The 17,255-nt window shown below is 42.1% G+C and overlaps 1 protein-coding gene, 1 long non-coding RNA gene, 1 other non-coding gene and 1 pseudogene across 4 annotated transcripts; 2 read left to right on the top strand and 2 right to left on the bottom strand.

Annotated features, from left to right (window-relative positions):
- The first annotated feature begins 5,529 nt into the window (after positions 1-5,529).
- Positions 5,530-6,309, top strand: LOC103654443 (uncharacterized). Its single transcript, XR_002268862.1, has 3 exons — positions 5,530-5,554; positions 6,116-6,199; positions 6,275-6,309. It is a non-coding gene; the product is annotated as an uncharacterized lncRNA (long non-coding RNA).
- Positions 6,310-6,857: 548 nt separating this feature from the next.
- LOC111591345 (uncharacterized) lies at positions 6,858-7,319 on the top strand (annotated as a pseudogene).
- Positions 7,320-7,797: 478 nt separating this feature from the next.
- LOC100280199 (putative ACT-domain containing protein kinase family protein) lies at positions 7,798-15,714 on the bottom strand. 2 transcript variants are annotated; one of them, NM_001158560.2, is made up of 14 exons: positions 15,155-15,664; positions 14,853-14,992; positions 14,584-14,656; positions 14,372-14,482; positions 14,084-14,134; positions 13,743-13,879; positions 13,339-13,446; positions 11,460-11,533; positions 10,220-10,395; positions 9,620-9,715; positions 8,857-8,937; positions 8,705-8,755; positions 8,309-8,449; positions 7,875-8,155 (listed from the first exon to the last, which is right to left on the bottom strand). In NM_001158560.2, exons 1-14 carry the CDS (start codon positions 15,494-15,496, stop codon positions 8,105-8,107), a joined length of 1,632 nt encoding a protein of 543 aa, NP_001152032.2. In that variant the 5' UTR covers positions 15,497-15,664; the 3' UTR covers positions 7,875-8,104. The 2 variants fall into 2 exon arrangements, with proteins under 2 accessions (XP_020407098.1, NP_001152032.2); XM_020551509.3 differs by lacking the exon at positions 13,339-13,446 and having other exon boundaries at positions 7,798-8,155; positions 15,155-15,714.
- Positions 7,907-7,994, bottom strand: TRNAY-GUA (transfer RNA tyrosine (anticodon GUA)). Its single transcript is given in 2 exon segments — positions 7,907-7,942; positions 7,958-7,994. It is a non-coding gene; the product is annotated as a tRNA-Tyr (tRNA).
- Positions 15,715-17,255: the final 1,541 nt, after the last annotated feature.

The raw sequence follows: 17,255 nt of genomic DNA on the forward strand, positions 1-17,255 counted from the left end.
ATGTAATCCACCAGAGGTGGTTAGAAAAATGCCAAACAAAGGACCAAATAGGAATATGAAAGGCTTCAAAATGTAGTCCCCTTTACTGTGACTACATTCTTATTTTTTAGATTTGAAGGATATTCACTTTATATGCCCTTTACACAAAAGGAACCATTTAGATCCAAGCTATCAACAATAAGGACCTTAGGCAGTGTAACCCTGATTCTAATGTTAATACTTTGAGAATTAAACCGATTTACAATATCATCATATTCCTGTTTGGTACACTTGGTAATTTCAGATTGTTCTCCCAAAGCTGCTTGTAGCCTCCAAACATGTTGCATCAAAAGCATTGTAGCTCGTTCAGAGTAGGTGTACTTCAATTGCTAATGATACATTTGATTTAAAGGAACTGAAAATACAACAATATGCAATGAAAGCAGATGTACATCTAATGCTTGTATGACCCTTATAGTGTGAGCATGGGTACAACTATTTGATGGTGTTCAATATGATTTATGACAATGACCATTTATGCAAAATTTTCAGGTGAACAGAGATAGATATAATGATGGTAGCATCAAACATTCACTCTTGAAGCAGTCATCATTGGATCTATTGACGATTGAGACTCCTGGTTTGAAGAAAAATGACAGCTTTTCAAGATGGATGAGTAAAGAACTTGAAGAGGTTGTTGATTTGGGTATTAAATCCACTTCTGATGCTTTCTGGAGTAGCATTGAGACAGTGAAGGTGCCTCATGGTTCTAATGTTCTGACTAATGAACAGCTGGATGCTTATGTAGTGAACCCTTCACTTTCTCAAGACCAACTATTCAGCATTCTCGATGTTTCACCAGGTTGTGCATATATTGGTACAAATACAAAGGTATGTAAGCTATTTTGTGCTCTTATAAACAGGTGTCTGCACAGTTTAGTCAAGGAAACCTGTGTAAACGATTTGTAACAGGTGAAACCTTTCTGTTGCATTTTTATGTTTAGTTGTCATGTAATTTGGTGCTTTATCAGGTGCAGGAATAGCTGAAGCAGACTCTTGCGCCTCAGGTGCAGGAATATCCTTAGGTAATTGAGTTGATGTTGCCCTTGAGCACTGATTTCAATTGTTATTCCATAAGCGAAGTGAATGCATTGATGTCACTGAACTTCCCTGATTGACTGTGGCTGACTTCCTTTACGATTCGAATTTCAGAGCCTAGATCTTCCTAGAATTGATTGGACTGTCCGATGCTCGCTTAGATCACAAGGTGAGCTTTCTCTTAGCATGCTTTGAATTTACCTTCATTTGTTTGCAAGTCCATGATTGCCAGTGCTACTAGAGCATCAACATTATGAGGGTCCAACTGTAAAGTTTAAGTTATATTGGTTAAGGAAATGTATTTATCATAGATACAAATTTTCTGCCCAGTGAAAGAAATAATGCTAACCTCTAAAACTCGCTGAAAAGCTTGACGATCAATGAACGTACTATTATTTTTCAGAGAATGTGGCATATTGACACTTCTGAAAAATATTGGGATCAATGAACGTACAATGCTCCACTTATTCAGTTCTCTTCCTCAATGGGTGGTTGTCATGATGGTTACTTCTTGCTTTCATATGCCATTGTATACAAGGTGTTTGTCTAAAAAATATAGTAATCTGTTGAATAGTTAGTGTAGGTGATCTGTACATGTTTTTAATGGAATTCTAATATTGTTATCTCCCAAATTTCCAGTACATTCCTGCCCGCTTTACTATTTTATCAAGACTTGTAGCCTGTAGGTGCCTACAACTGTTACAAATGTGTCACTCTCATCTTATAGAAGGATTAGAGGAGCCTGAGAAGAATTTCATATGGTTTGATGGGCTGATGGCAACCAGTTAAATTCCTTACCCAACTACGCAACTTAATTTAGAGACACAATTACTATATAACTTTAGTGCCTATCATTAAAAATATAGTTTGTCTACTTCGATAGCAATAGTATCAAAATCTGACTACCTTATGAAGTTTGGAGTCTTCTCATTTCTTTTGGTTAGTGAGGAAACTTGTAGGGGGTTCTTTTTTAAGAATTGCCCCAGAAGTTTCTTGCCCATAAAGTTAGGTGTATGTTTCAATTTCCCTGGTTCTTTGATGACTGGATATTTTTATTTCAATGCAAACAGGTAGAATTCCGAACTTCATTTTCAGCAAAATGTGTACAAGCAAGCAGCATTCTGCCTTAGCTTTCTTTCATGTAAGTATTTATTGAATTTTCTGATTGTTTTAGTGTTTACTACCTTGTGAAGTTTCTGTTCTGTGCTGTAAGGTAGTATTAAGATCCTACAACAAAATCTCCTTGTCGTGATGGGAGTTTGAGACTCAACTAAAAGCATTAAAATTTTCATGCCATTCTTCCATGCAGTTACATGCCACCTGACCATTATTTGCTCTTGAAATACACTATTTAACTGATCTATGCTTCCCAACCAATATCTCCAAGTTACTTTACGAAACTGTTCAGACTTCAGAGTACTTTCCTTTTTTGTGCTACTGCTTTGCTTCGCCCATCAAAAAGTGTATCATTGTCTTGATCGAGAGGTCATCTTCCTTTCATGGTTTCAAATGTATATGCAAGGGCACATTTTGAATTAAAAGGAACCGACTTCTTTGTTTTCTCTTTATGTGGATGTGGTTACAAGGCTGTTGACAAAATATTACTACTCCATCGTCCTCCCTCTCATCCATAAGGTATTTGATATATTACTTTGTCCAGTCGATGCAGCTTACAAGGCTGTTGACAAAATAATCCAGGTTTGTTGGCACACTTTTAATCTTTCTTGTACGGGTACACTACTTCTAACAATGGAATATGAATGTTTTTTTCTTGCACTTGTACACTACTTCAAACCTGAATGAATATGGATGTTGTAGTTTCTTTTAATGTTAGAAGCACTTGTTTTCCTCAATAAAGACTAGAAATACTTGCATCTGGGTGAACCTCTGACTGTATTAGCATCATGATAACCCACATTTTTTTCCTAGGATCCACATGAAATTTATCACAAGCAGCAGATGAATTTCAAGAGACGATATACTGGCTTGATGTTAAAAATAAAATGACATGATTTATTAGAGCATCGTGTTTGAGTATGTTTTAGCAGCTCGAGAAAGAAAGCGAGTATTAGTTATGCTGCTTAGGAAGGCAAAGGCCCATTTCAAAAGCTGCAGTACCATACAACGTGACATGAAATAAATATTCTATTGACAACAATTCCTCTCTCTCTGAAAATTGGGCATATTACTCTTTTATGGTGCTATTTTAACCAGACATTAACTGGGGTGTTTAAAAAAGGAGATATGGCAAATATTTAATCATCTAACCCCATATTGATTATTGAGTATAACATGGGTTGTCTCCTATCAGTCTAGAGTAGAGAAACATCAATGGACTAACTGGTGCAGACAGGGGTTGGATCTAACTCATCAGATTTGTTTATTTTGTTTCGTTGACTATCGAAAGACCAGACTGAATATAAATCTCATTGGGCTAACAATCTGCAGATTCCAACCATTCTCCCGCAATACGGTATGACATCAATCATAGAAGGCATTGATGCAATTGCGACAACTTGGGTTGTTGTCACTAGAGATATGAGCAACAACAGGTAAATCAATAATAAGCTTTGGCATCTCATCGTGAGACGCTGCAGCGGTAGGGGAGGAGGAGGCAGAGGCGGCGTTCCCGGCGACGCTGCCCTGGCAGGGTGCGCTTCTGGATCCTCATGGCCCCCGTCTTCATGCCCTGGCTCAGGTATGGCCGCCGTCTATACGCCCCCTCTAGCATCCTCCTCCTCCGTCGTCCATCCTCTACTCACAAAGAGATTCTTCTCGCCACCACCAACCCTAGCTCTTCAACGTGCTCATAGCATGGGAAACATCGCTCACCTTGCCACGGAGGGCAGCGGTGGCAGGGAGGAAGGGTACTGGTTAATAGTACCGATGTCATGATTATCTTATTTTCTCAATTCACTGTACGAATTTCTCTTATTGTCTCTCATTGTTGTAGCTAATAACTGTGTACCGAAGAAAAGTTCAGTATCAAACATTGCTTTGTTTCTTTTTGACGGGGCAAGCATTGCTTGTTGAGTTGCTTTGAAAATGTTAGGTCTACATGTACACTGCAGAAGCAGCTGTTTGTTTTTCTCATTTTTTGTATTTGCTAAACCTTGATTATACTCGGTTTCTTCACCAGATTCTCCCTAAAATTTTCTGTCACGCGATAACACTCCCTAAACTACGCTTGCTGCATCAAACTACGCTCCTATGCATCAAACTTAATTTTCATGCAGTTGGACTTGACCACGAACCTTCTTGGACAACTTTGTCTTTTCTTCTGCTCCTATGTAGCAGGATTAAGAACCATGCATTATTGCTTCAGACACAATATACTTCTTTTGGTTTCTACTGGGCGCTGCTATTTATACCTGCTTACAAGTTTTTTGGTTTGATGCTTATGTTCAATATAATAGTGTTTATTGGACTGACGATGCATTTTTTTGGTTTGTTTCTCTTATTTTTACATGTTGTTATCATTTCTACCACCAACAGCTTTCTACATGGAGGGTCCATGGGCAGCTATGACCACAACAGGCATCTTCCTTGCTGTCGCAGTCACTGATTGGCTAGATGGTTATATTGCTAGAAAGGTATGCCAAAAAATATTTTTCTGAATTATATGCTAGACTGGGTTGTCTTCCAGTGTGTTTTAAACTCATTTTTTGTTTCATGATGATCTGGTTTATATACAGATGCAGCTAGGAACACCTTTTGGTGCATTTCTTGATAACTCCAACAAGTACAGGCACTGCAGAAGCATCACCAATATTGCAAGGGCCTCATCTACCATCCCACTTTCAGTCTCCATGAGCAGTTCTGGTAGTATAGGTACCAATCCAGCTCTAACAGCCTTCCCCTTGTTGCCCTGGTAAATACTACACAAGTTAAACAGTGATGTTGCTGCATCCTTTTTACCCCGTTGACTTCCATTACTCAATAGCTGCACAAGTGCATGAATTGCCCCTGAACACCCAATAGTCACCATGTTGATCTCTAGCCAACATTATCATTTGTTTTACACTTATCTAAGCCAATAGGCTTCAATCATATGGTGTTACTAATCGGCAGTTTAACCATGGTCACTTAAAGAGTTCTAAGTTGGCTGAATATTGAATGTTATCAATACTATCAGCTATTCTGCATATAATGACCAGACACAGGTCCACAGAGGAAGACACCAATATAGAAAGTTAAGGGGTTCTGCAGTACAAGAAACAACCAACAGGATTGCCCATTATAATAATTAACACTCTTGGTATGTAAATAAAGAATTATCCGTGGTTATAACGCTTGTATCTAGAGCAACACCCATCATTACCTTTAGCCTCGTGGGTAGTGAAAGACATGTTGTCCATCATATAGTTGTGAGAGAAACACATCCAATAAAACTCACTCTCTTATTAAATTCGTCCAATATTATCATATTTGCTTATGTGGCAGCACATTTAATCACCAGCTTCATGGGGTATTTGAGGTGTGTGATTATCTGATTTTCTCATTCCCGCGAAGCCTCTCTGAAATTGTTAAACAGTTGTTTGTTCGTTATATGTAAGATAGGCTGAGCTAAAAAATTGTGCCCATGACAAGATAGTCTGATCTCCTTATTCCTGCAAAGCCTCTTTGATTCATCCATTCTTACAAATGGTTTGGTGACATTTAAAAAAAGGAACATCCAGCTACTATTGCAAATGCATAAAAGAGGCGTGGTTTGATTGCATTGTAGGTGGATGATTTGCAGTCTTTTAATGGTTGGGTTTTAGCCTGTATCCAATCATTTGTATTGTTTTGCGCACTGTTGGTGTACTGGTCAAAACTGTTAGGACATTATTTTGTAGTTCGGTGTAGGTGTGCTCTGTATACATCTAGATCTATACTTTTTTGTTGCTACCCATTTCTGTTAGATCACCGATTCATCATTTTAGTTGGTTTAAGTAAATAAAATGTCTTGTTGTCTTTGAAGTTTTAAATTTCAATCGCACTTCAGTACAAATCTAAGAAACTCTTATATTCTATTTTTCCAAATGGATTTGCTCAGGTTGCCAGTTTCGGTGGGTCTAATATAGATCCCACTGCATGGGAGGATAAGAAGTGTAAAGGTGAATCTAGATTCCCAGCGCAGGTACTGATAACATCTATCGCTATGTCAATTTCTCATCTCCTTTGGTTTCTTGCTCTGACACCTTCATCATGTCAGGTGAGGATCCGCGTTAGGAAGCTTTGCAAGCCGTTATGTCCAGTTTTACACCACTATGATGGCCCAAAGTTTCGCCTTGAGCTCTCCATCGCGGAGGTATATATGTAGCATATCCAGTCTGCTGTGCACATGAATTATACAATGAAAGCTCCCTTGTGTAATGCAACTTCATTAGTGTCGCTATGCACACTTTCTTCTGCACCAACCACAATATTCTCTTGGGATGCTGTCAATGGGATGAATGAATTGCATATTTTAGGGTCTTTGCTACACTATAGAGTAGATGGGTTATAAATATACAAATCTCAGCTTCCTATCCATTCTTTCTATCTAGAGTTGTAGACACCACATAGTATACAACAACAGGAGCAGTGCTTTGCTCAGTCCACATTTGTTGAGGCTGGGCTGAGAGTGTAGGAGTGAAGCCCCAAGGCTCTCTGGTAGGCGATCCACCACACCACCCGACCCCCACCCTTTTTCCTCAACTTGTCAACCGTCGCCCCGACTACTCACTCCATCATCGCAATCGCGTCATCATTAACATTTCTTCTCCGTTCTTTTCAGGACCGTCGAGGATTGATCGGGCGGCGCCGCCGTCGGGCAGAAGCGGTCATCGCTGGACAAGGCGCACAGGTCCACCATGGACGCCGTCTACCACCACCACCACTAAGAGTCGCCGTTGACGGGCAACGATGCCGCCACCGCCACCGTCGGCGAGAAGCTAGGCGTGGAGCGGTTCGAGCTGTCGCTGATCTACATCTCGCTGTCACAGAAGGAGAAGGACGACGATTTCCTTGCGATGAAGGGCACCAAGCTGCCCCAGCGGCCCAAGAAAAGGGCCAAGAACGTGGACAAGACCCTCCAAGTATTAAACACCTGGCCTGAGATCGATTTGATCCTCTATTTCTAACCTGATCCAAATCGATCTCTCCTCTCAAAACTTAAACATGTGCCCCTTGTTTTTTATCATGCAGTTTATCTTCCCGGGGATGTGGTGGGGTTGGGGCTATAGGATGGATTTGAATTTATGATAGTATCTACACATGTACACTGCTTAAAGATACTATCTATATATCTATTACAGTTTTGTATAAATACTTTTTGATAATTTTTAAATTTGTATGGCAAAGCAAACACACACATATATATATATATATATATATATATATATATATATATATATATATATATATATATATATATATATATATATATATATATATATATATCTTTTAATGTATGTAGATCTTTTTAACCTCTAAAAGATGTTAAATCCGTAGCAACGCACGGGCATACACCTAGTTATATTATAAGAACGAAAACGTGGCCTTGAAATTTTTGTTCACGGGATAGTTACATTCTGTTTTGCCTTTTATTAAGCAACGGTCTCTCACAACAACTTTCGCAGGCGTTTGGCCTTTCTGTTCCTGAATATTGATCTGCATGGCTTTTATGCAAATAATAATGTGACCACATATGCATCCCCTTTTTCCTTTTTTTGTGCAAAATGACATTTGTAAAAATGTTAAGAAAAAGAGCACGACTTTAACCGTAGTGAGTACAGAGTAGCGACAGGTGAGTAGGCGAGTAGCCTAACATTGTTGAGCAAAAAAATGTTATTTTAAAAACAACTCCGACCTGCCGGATTCGAACCAGCGACCTAAGGATTTCATCTGCAATCCACTACAGTCCTCCGCTCTACCAACTGAGCTAAGGTCGGTTTTTAACACTTCCTTGGCCTTAAAATATTTATAACCGCGACATACACCTTAAACACTCATACTGCAACTAGTGTAACACACCCAAAAAAAAGTAGGAAACCTTGCCCTCTTATTTCTTCTGCATCTTTGCTCTAGATCGACGGCTGGCTCCCTTGGGTGCCTGTTAAAAGCAATATATGCTCAGGGTCACAGTTACTGTAAACAAAAACACATGGCAACTAGCTCTCAAGAAACAATGGCTCAGACTTTATTTGCTTATTATCACACCCACCCTCATATAAGAGTTGCACGGTATTATAGTGGATCATAATACCTCGATATGGTGTAGACTATCTTGGAGTTCTTTAGTAATCTCTGCAAAAGTCAGACGCGCATCAGGATCTTCGTTCCAGCACTGTCGAATCAGCTTGGTCAATCTTGGGTGCACGCTGCCCGGAATGTCCAAGCGCAATCCCTAAAGGAAGGTAATGAATGTGTGTTAAGAAACAAATAAGTTCGACCGACAAGAATCTCCCAACAGATGCAATTGATTACAGAAACCAGTCTCAGGATGCCGACTGCTACATTTTACACGGTGGTGTTGGCTTCATTGTCATACAAAAATGGCAATAGTATATAGATTAACGCTACGTTTCTAAAACAAGCATCATCAATAAAGGCATTTACCTAGAAAATTGGCCTGGCAAGTATCTGGGACAGAAATCCGTACCTGTCTTACTCCTAATGCAGCTTGCAAGGGTGTCATGTTGTCATATGGGACCTATGGTACACATAAGACTTCATGTTATCTTTAATAAACAGAATACTAATGTTTAAACGGCCTGGAAGTAATCTCAAGCTGCATTCAACACCAAGCCCTACCATTGAAGTTGCCAGCTCCCAAAGAACAATGGCAAAGCTGAATACATCCGCTTTGTGGTCATACGGCTTATGATTAATTATCTGTCAAGACAACCGACTCTTATGAGCACGCTATTCAAATACAATGTTCAAGGTAGAAACTTTTTTTAAGGGGGGTAAGAGGATTTGTTATCTTTGGGAACAGAACTTCCTGAACCTGAGACATAGAGATACAAAATAAACTTCATTTGTTTGCCTGTTTGTTTCAGTGAAAAGAATGGAAACACATCTGCTGAATGTTAAACCGTGGAACAAATAAAAATGAATTAAAGCGTACATGTAAACCAATTTGCCGGGTTGGGCCCTGAATTTCAAGGAGTTTAAAATAGTCTTCTAAAGAGTCAAAGAGTCTAACAAAATGTCATGCTAAATCATTCTATTCATCTAGACCAAACCTTGGAGATGAAAAGAATTCTCTTGAACAGCTCCTTTGGTGACAAGGGAATTGAGGGGGATTGGAGGGGTTTCCTTGTCACCAAACAAGTCCGGAGGAAACTCAAGTTCACATGCAACACTTGAATCAATACTTGCTAACCTTGCATATAGAATATTAACTAAATATAAAAGATTGGATAAAATTTTTGCCACATTTAGTAACAATTAGAAGTTTCTGTTAGATGAACAATAAACTACAAGTCAGAATGAAAAGAATGAAATACTATACTATACTAATGAAAGACAAACCACTTCTCCACGAGGGAAAGAAACAAGATCTCAACCATACCTCTGGTGCCATCCATCGGTAGGTTCCAGTTTCAGCAGTCATCTGCCCCTGCTGACTTCCATGTCGCGCCACACCAAAGTCTGCGATCTTAACAACCTATTTCCAAAAGCATATTATAAAAGTTAACAGCTTAGCAGATCAGATCAATGCAATGGAAAAAAACAAACATTTACCAAGCTCTGGCATCAACACATCTTAATTCTGTAATATATAGATAGAGAGATCACAAGAATCATATTTTTTTACATGTAATAGATGCTCATTCAGTTGCTGGGGCTTACTTCTCTGTGCAGTATATATGTTGAGGAACTTACAAAGTATTTCTTGGAAATTAAAATGATATCCGTTGAACATGCTATTTATCATGCAATTGCTAGTCTGCCAGAAGTGGATTCTAATTGGCATCATCTTTAGGCATTTAAAGCAAAGATATTATTATACAGCAGCAGTCCTGTCTGAGTACCTACCTAAAACCAAGTTGAGCACTATGCGAATTACTGGCTTTACTTTATGTATTTTCCAGATTTTGTACAGAATTGGAAATGAGGAAGAGAATGTGCACTGATAATTAGCTTCAAAATACTGAATAAGTGTGCGTACTTGGTCATGGCCTAGCAGAAGATTTGCAGACTTCAAATCTCTGTGTATAATGTTATTCTGGTGCAGATAATCCATTCCTTTTGAGATATCGATAGCAAATCTTAGAATTTTATGGAGGTCCAAGAAGTTATTTTGCTTGTGAAGAAAGTCATATATATTCCCTCCAGGCATGTATTCTGAAAGGAACAGAACCAATGACAAAAGAGAAAGGTGAGGTTATAGCTGCATTTGCAGCTGAGCTACCGGAATACAAAATATAAACATCAATGAATAATAGATGCAGAATAGACAAATGGGATACACTGAAATTGCTTAGATCACTCTCAAAACTTGTTTTTTCACAGAAACATCATTCATGATATTGCATTAGGAACAGAAAAACAAACACTAAAAACACTAGGATGGAAACAACTAGTGAATGGATAGAAACAATATCTAGGACTAGAAAGAGAACAGTGGGATCTTTGCTAGGTGGTTGGATCTCACATATCACAACTACTTAATTAAGGCAGTTCCAAAGAAAAAGATTGAATCTTTGCCAGGTTATCCACTCACCACCATTCTAGGTAATGCAGCCCCTATGTTGCTACCTTTTGTGACTATCCGTATCAGAGACAAACATTTTTCTCATAACATCTCTTATTTTTTCCTTGACATGTTTGACCATGATGGTTCCAGTGCACCAGGGAACTGTATGCTGCCTACACCACCAACAATCTCGACAGAGAAGAGGAACAGAGAAGTAGACTGGAGACGAAGAAGCGACACTGCACAGCTACATCGGCACATCACCAACTAAATAGACCATGGGTCGTTAATTGTTAAAGGACTCAATGGTTTGTTCTTTGTTATGTTCCCTAATAGGTAACTGAAAGATTACAAGTCTATCACTGTTTATATTTCTAAAATGTGCATGCAGGTAGCTGGGTGATATTATCATTTATTCATGTCGCATGTGTACACAATATTAATATCACAAGGCCTGGTGTAGTGGTGAGAGATGTCTCACTAAGTCACCAGGTTGCGAGTTCGAAGCATCCTCTCCACGTTTGCGGAGGTAAGGCTTACCTCGGTTTATCCATTCTCTAGACCCCACTCATGTGGGAGCCTCCACCGGTGGGTCTCTCCTTTTTATGTGTGCAGAAGAATAATATCACCATTATTTGAGTTTGCAGCAATGGTTAAGATTCAAATATCCAATCCCACCCAAATAGCAGAAAATAATGGCAAATGATCATACCTGTTACAATGCAATAGTTTGGATGTTTTGTGCATGCCCCATAAAATTGCAGAATATTTTCATGATTAACACCACTGCAGAGAAAATATCTAGAATTAGTTGGAACAAAATATAACTGATTTATTCAGTCATTATTGTGAGAGAATGAAGTGCTTGATGTATTGCATAGAGAAGGGGTACATATCTATAGAGACTTAACACTAACTCTGATGGGTCGGCAGCCCAACAGTGGTGCCGGCCCACACACACAGTCTAACATCCTTCCGCAGTCGCAACGGGGGCACCGCACACGATGAAACTAGAGTAGAAGCCGAAGGTAGGAGCCGACGGGTTCAAATCCCCCCGCAGTCGCAGCGCCGTGAAGGTGCGAATGTAGTAGAGACCGGTGTGGACTCCAAGAAGACGATAGCCCCTGGATGCCGAGGTAGCCGAAGTTGAGGTGGCCGTGGTCGGGAGACACGCAGCAATAGCCTATTCTTCGGGAGCGGTGGACGTTCTAGCGTCAACGGGCAGCAGGGCGACACAACAAAAGAGCACCGCAAGGCCGACCTTCTAGCTTCTTCGATCATTCGAATGTCGAGGAGCCCCGCTAGGGAGGCCGACGGTAGCGCACGCGTCTGCACCGGTCATGGTGGCCGCACCCACTGCAGAATAGAAGGGGTAGCGGCGGATCCGGCCGGGAAGGCCACGACAACGATGGATTCAGCCGAGAAGATGGCGACCCAACCAAAGGGACGACGGATCTAGCCGGGAAGGTCGCACGCATCAATGGTGAATCCAGCATAGAAGGCCACGGCAGCGACGGATCCAACTAAGGCGATGAACGGGAGAGCGACGGGACGGGTCCAGCCGGGCAGGGGCTTGCGCCGGGCCTGGCAGGGGATGGGTGATGTCGATGACAGAAGAAGCGTGAAGGTGCAGTCAGAGGAGCCTGGTCATCACGGTCGTCGGCGATGACGTTGGGGAGGGGAGCGAGGACGCGTCGAAGAGTGACGACTCGATCCGTGCCGCTGCCAGGGGAGGAAGAGGAGGCTTGTCGGCCGGGCGAAGGGGAGCACGTGCGCCGGATCTAGGCCACGACCGCGCGGTTGAGGACGGCGACCACGTCCTAGGCTGCGTCGTAGAGCCTCGAGAAGGGGGCTCGCAGGGGATCCCCGACCATACCAGGGCAAGCTCGCGGCGGCTGCTGCACGCGCGCCCGTGAGGCCTTGGCGGTTGTTGCACGAGGCGGGGCCGCTCCGGTCGCAGCAGGGGAAGCCGCCGCGGGGTCGGGTGCGTTGCCGGGAGGGAGGGAGTCCGCGGGGAGGGGCCACCGCGCCGAGGCTGGGGAAGGGGGGGCAGTCGCGCCTCCGACATAGCAGAGGCAAGGGTGGGGCCGCGACTGCGTGTGGAACCGTGGGCGCGACGGCCTGGCGCGGGTGTGGGGCGGATCCGGTGGCGGGTCGAGGCAGCCAGTGCGGCCCGAACGGCAGGCGCGGGGCAGATCCGGAGGCATGACTCGGACCATCAGAGGCTATGCCCCACTGTCGGCGGGCGGATGAGGGAGGACTTGAGGGTGAGCAGAGTGTCGGCGTCGGAAGGGTCTTCGACGGGAGGGGGAAGCCAGGGGGAGGGGGTCGCCCCCGGGAGGGAACGATGAACCTCACGAGGACGGCGGCGCCGGCAGGCCCTGACGGCTGGTGTCCTGCTGAGGTGAAAAGGGGTGGCGGCTAGGAAAACCTAATCTGATACCATGTGAGAGAATGAAGTGCTTGATGTATTGCATAGAGAAGGGGGTACATATAGAGAGAGACTTAACCCTAACCCTAATAGGTCGACAGTCTAACAGTGGTGCCGGCCCACACACACAGTCTAACAATTATGTATAGCAAAATCTTGCCTTAGAATAAGTACTTCCTGCAGAAACTCAACTTCTGAAGGATTGTTGAGATATAGAGATCTGAGACACTTGATAGCAACATCATGGCCTTTATAAGTTCCTCGATATCTGTGAACGACCACATCAATGGTAAGCATTGGACAGTAAACTATTTTATGGAATTGTCTATGGAAGCAAAGCATAAGTTAATACACATGCTGGCTTAATCTACTAATTAAAAATCATATATTCATTTTCAGCAGATGGCAAGCAGCATCCGTAGATATTTATAGAGAGAAAAGGCTGGCACAAAAGGAAGGTTAGAACTGAAGTGGCAAAGTGGGCACAACATTTCAAAATTCAAAGAAGTGAATTTTAAGGTCATGATATTATTGGGAACATTGACGCATCAAAATAGTGCTTACAAGTCTGCGGATGATCCAGATGCGATCTTGTCCCCCCTAGTTAGCATGCTTAAGTCAATTTCATAATCTCCAACCTGTTGTTGTAGGTCAACTATTTTCTCCGGCGTCGAAGAATTTGTTGAATTAGATGGTGATGCCTGCATATTACATGGAGATAACTCTTTAGAAAAGAATGTTAATAACAATGAACTCTAAAAAGATGTTAACCATGAAATGCCGGCTAATATCAGAGTTTTCTGCATAACGCCACATTTGCTGTGTGAAGATGGCTTATTCATGACTTAATCCTTAATCATAAACTAGAATTACTGGAATATGTTCAAAATAGTAGTGTGTTGTACATTTTTTTGTGTTAATGTCTCCTTAATCGCCGCGATCAGCTCATCAGTCTCCTGCATGAATAATTACAGAATGAGCACCATTTTCCAGACAAGCCATGTGTAGTTGCATAGTACAAGAGAATGTAACTGCATATTAGATGGTTCACTCTGTGTATTAGAAATGTAAGTTGGTACTAACTGATTTACATCGACACATTACTTTAAATAATTTTGGGCCCATAGTCAAATTTCAGATAAAGAATAGTCCACAACACTGAGCAGTAAGCATATGTGCACGCTTAAATTTACCTCTGTCTTCCAGCCATCAACAACAAAAACATCCAAACAAAAACCATCCTTCGTGGAGTACACATGAGCTTCCTGGATATTCAGTCCAACCTCAGAGAGCAACGCAGTTAGCTGTTGAACCAACATCTGCCGTGAGAAGATTTGAACCAAACAAGAGGAGCAGGCTACATGAAAATGACCGGTACATAAACTGATAAGGTACTTGGCGTTACCCGACTTAGGAGCTTGGGCTTGTCGATGGAGGAGAAAATGATCTCATGAAGGAGGACAGTTTTCAAATCGCCCCTGTAAAAAATTGAGTAACAACTTTTTTTATTGATAAAACATCAGCACAACCATTTCTATCTAAATCCTGTGTACTGTCTTCTTAAGAAAAAAAATGGAAAGGAATGAAAGAAAGGAAGGAACGTGAATCCAATTATTGCTAGAAGAAGAAGAAGCCAGCATAGGCAGAGGGAGCAGATAAAGGGACATGCACTACCTAGAGGAGATAGACAGGGAATCATTTCTGTCCGCGATCTTTCTTCTTTCCAAACTGAGGTCCTCCAACAACTTTTGACACGGCTCCTCGTGATCTTGATCATGACCAATGCCGTCATCCTCCCTAGGAACTGTCTTATACTGCTCATCAATCAAGGCAAGCAGAGCATTAGCAACACAAACACAATCAATCATCCTCTTTTGTTTTCTTTTCTTCTTTGCCGCTTCGGAATCACCCTGTTAAATTACTGCTCTCCCTCTCTCGTTTTCATTTTCATCGGACGGAAAAAAAAAAGAGTGGACCTTTATGAACCGCGCGCGAAAGACGGGTCGCTTATTGGGGTCGGCGCACTCGTCGAGAATCCCCCAGTGCAGCAAGACATCCTCGAGCTTGTCGTCCAGGTCGAGGTCGAGTAGGTACCTCCGCGGCAACCTCTCGAGGTGGCGGGCGAAGCGGGCGTTGAAGGTGGGGTCGGCGAGCGTACGGTCGTGCCGCCCCGTCTGGCGGAGGCGCTCGCAGATCTTCCTCTGCACCTCGTGGCAGTCGGGGTTGGACGCACGTGGCGACCGAGGAGGTGGGGAGCTCTCGCCTGTGCCCTCCTCCAAGTCCTCCCCAGCACGTGGCGGCCGTGCCGGCGGAGCCATCTTGAGTATTTTGAACCCTCTTCTTGCGGTGGCGGGTGCGGCAGGCGGAGGATGCGTGCGTGCAGCCGGCCGGCCGGCCGGTCCGGGGTACCCTAGGCTAGTATTTATAGAGGTGCTCCGGCCGGCCGGCCGGCGGGGTGAGCACCGATTGGATTGTGGAAGACGACGACGACGATGGCCATGGAGAATGGACGCTGACCGGACCAACTATATGAACAAACCCAACTAAATTCAAACACATATTTAGATTTAAATATTACTTCTTATAATTAAAGTATGTTTTGGGTTTAGCCTATAAAAGGTTGCAAATTTTGGCCATGCCTTTTTTTAAAACGTAGTACACCCACAAAAAATTTATATATTTTGCAGTGTGGATGTAAGTATGTTCACTCCTATTACCACAAAAATTATTTTGAGAGGCGGACAATTTTCATCCGCCTCCCTCCTAAAATACCCAGATAATTTTGTGGCTGTCTTCGTTAATGTAGGCAAAATCATTTGTTTAGCAGTGAGAGTCATCATTCAAAGTGTGTTGATTATTTTATATAAACAACGTTTTCACAGATTGCATTGATGTAAAAGTAAAGGTAAACCGGCCATCAAAGTTACACCTCGAAATAAAAGACGGTAAAAATGGATCCGACAGAGACAAGGAACGGCGACGTGCACGATGACTCATGTGTGATCGTTGTTTATAGTTGTATAATAATAAACGAAAGTTGAGTGATGACAGCGCTGTTTTGTGTGAGTGTATGTTTGTGCAAACAAAAATTAGAAATGACGTGTGCTGTCCGTGGGAGGAGCACACGTTTCATGACCAGTAAGTATATGCAACTGTTATCTATTTTAATTTTATGACCAGTATGGAAACATTCAAACTACCCATACTTAAGAAAAAGGTTCGTGCTCTCTCATCATCTTAGATGTACTGGAAAGTATGGAAGAAAAGAAACGCACGAATTTTCGAGCGCAACGAATCAGCAAGTACTAGACAAAGTTTGAGATGAATGGGAGGCTTTTGGCGTGATTGGTTGCCGCGCTGTTTATATCCAGGTTGAGTAGGTGTGTTGACTTGAAATGTGCATGTGTTTGGTTGGTTGTACGGCACCAAACGAGCTCGTATGTGCGCATGCAACACAGGTGTTTTTTCCATCTCCCACCTACATGTGTGGGGAAGAATGGGAGGAGCTTCGCTGCCGACCCAGGCCGACGAGCGCTCGGCGCTGTTGGTCCTTCCAACCAATCACACTGTTTGGAAAGCGGACGGAGCAAAACATCTGGTAATTCTTTTGTTTTTTTTCTTGACCCATTGATGTGTATACTTTAGCTTCAAGGCTGGTTTATTGATCAGTAAGTTAGAGAGGATTTATAGGGAAGAAAACACCGTCCAAATTTAATTTTGAATATGAATGAATTTCCTCCCTATGGACCTACTCTAATTCTCTTAGCACCAAATCAACTTTTAGGGTGTGGCATTATTGTTCAGTTGTTATTAGCTTTCGGTCATGTTCTAAACTTGTAAAGTTAATTGTTAGTCGGCTCATAAATTGCTAGATAAATTAGTGAGCTAAGGCTGATTCCATCAGGTTACCTATTCTACCTCCGATTTTATCTCTTATTTTAAACTTCATTCTATAAAAAATATAAAACAATATTTTATATGATCTTTTGTACGATATATTGGAGACAATCCAGCTATTAATCAGGGTGTCTCGAACCAGAAGCTAATAGATTGTTCTAATATGTTAAATGACCTTAC

This window comes from Zea mays, chromosome 4 (genome assembly GCF_902167145.1).
Source record: "Zea mays cultivar B73 chromosome 4, Zm-B73-REFERENCE-NAM-5.0, whole genome shotgun sequence".
NCBI classification, from domain to species: domain Eukaryota; kingdom Viridiplantae; phylum Streptophyta; class Magnoliopsida; order Poales; family Poaceae; genus Zea; species Zea mays.

What these genes read in the sequence shown, in the direction of transcription:
- LOC100280199 (NM_001158560.2), bottom strand. Translation starts at nt 15,496, where the DNA reads ATGGCTCCGCCGGCACGGCCGCCACGTGCTGGGGAGGACTTGGAGGAG. An exon ending in TTCGCGCGCGGTTCATAAAG is followed by an intron (nt 14,993 to 15,154) that starts GTCCACTCTTTT and finishes ATTGATGAGCAG; the next exon opens with TATAAGACAGTTCCTAGGGA. An exon ending in AGCCCAAGCTCCTAAGTCGG is followed by an intron (nt 14,483 to 14,583) that starts GTAACGCCAAGT and finishes TTGGTTCAACAG; the next exon opens with CTAACTGCGTTGCTCTCTGA.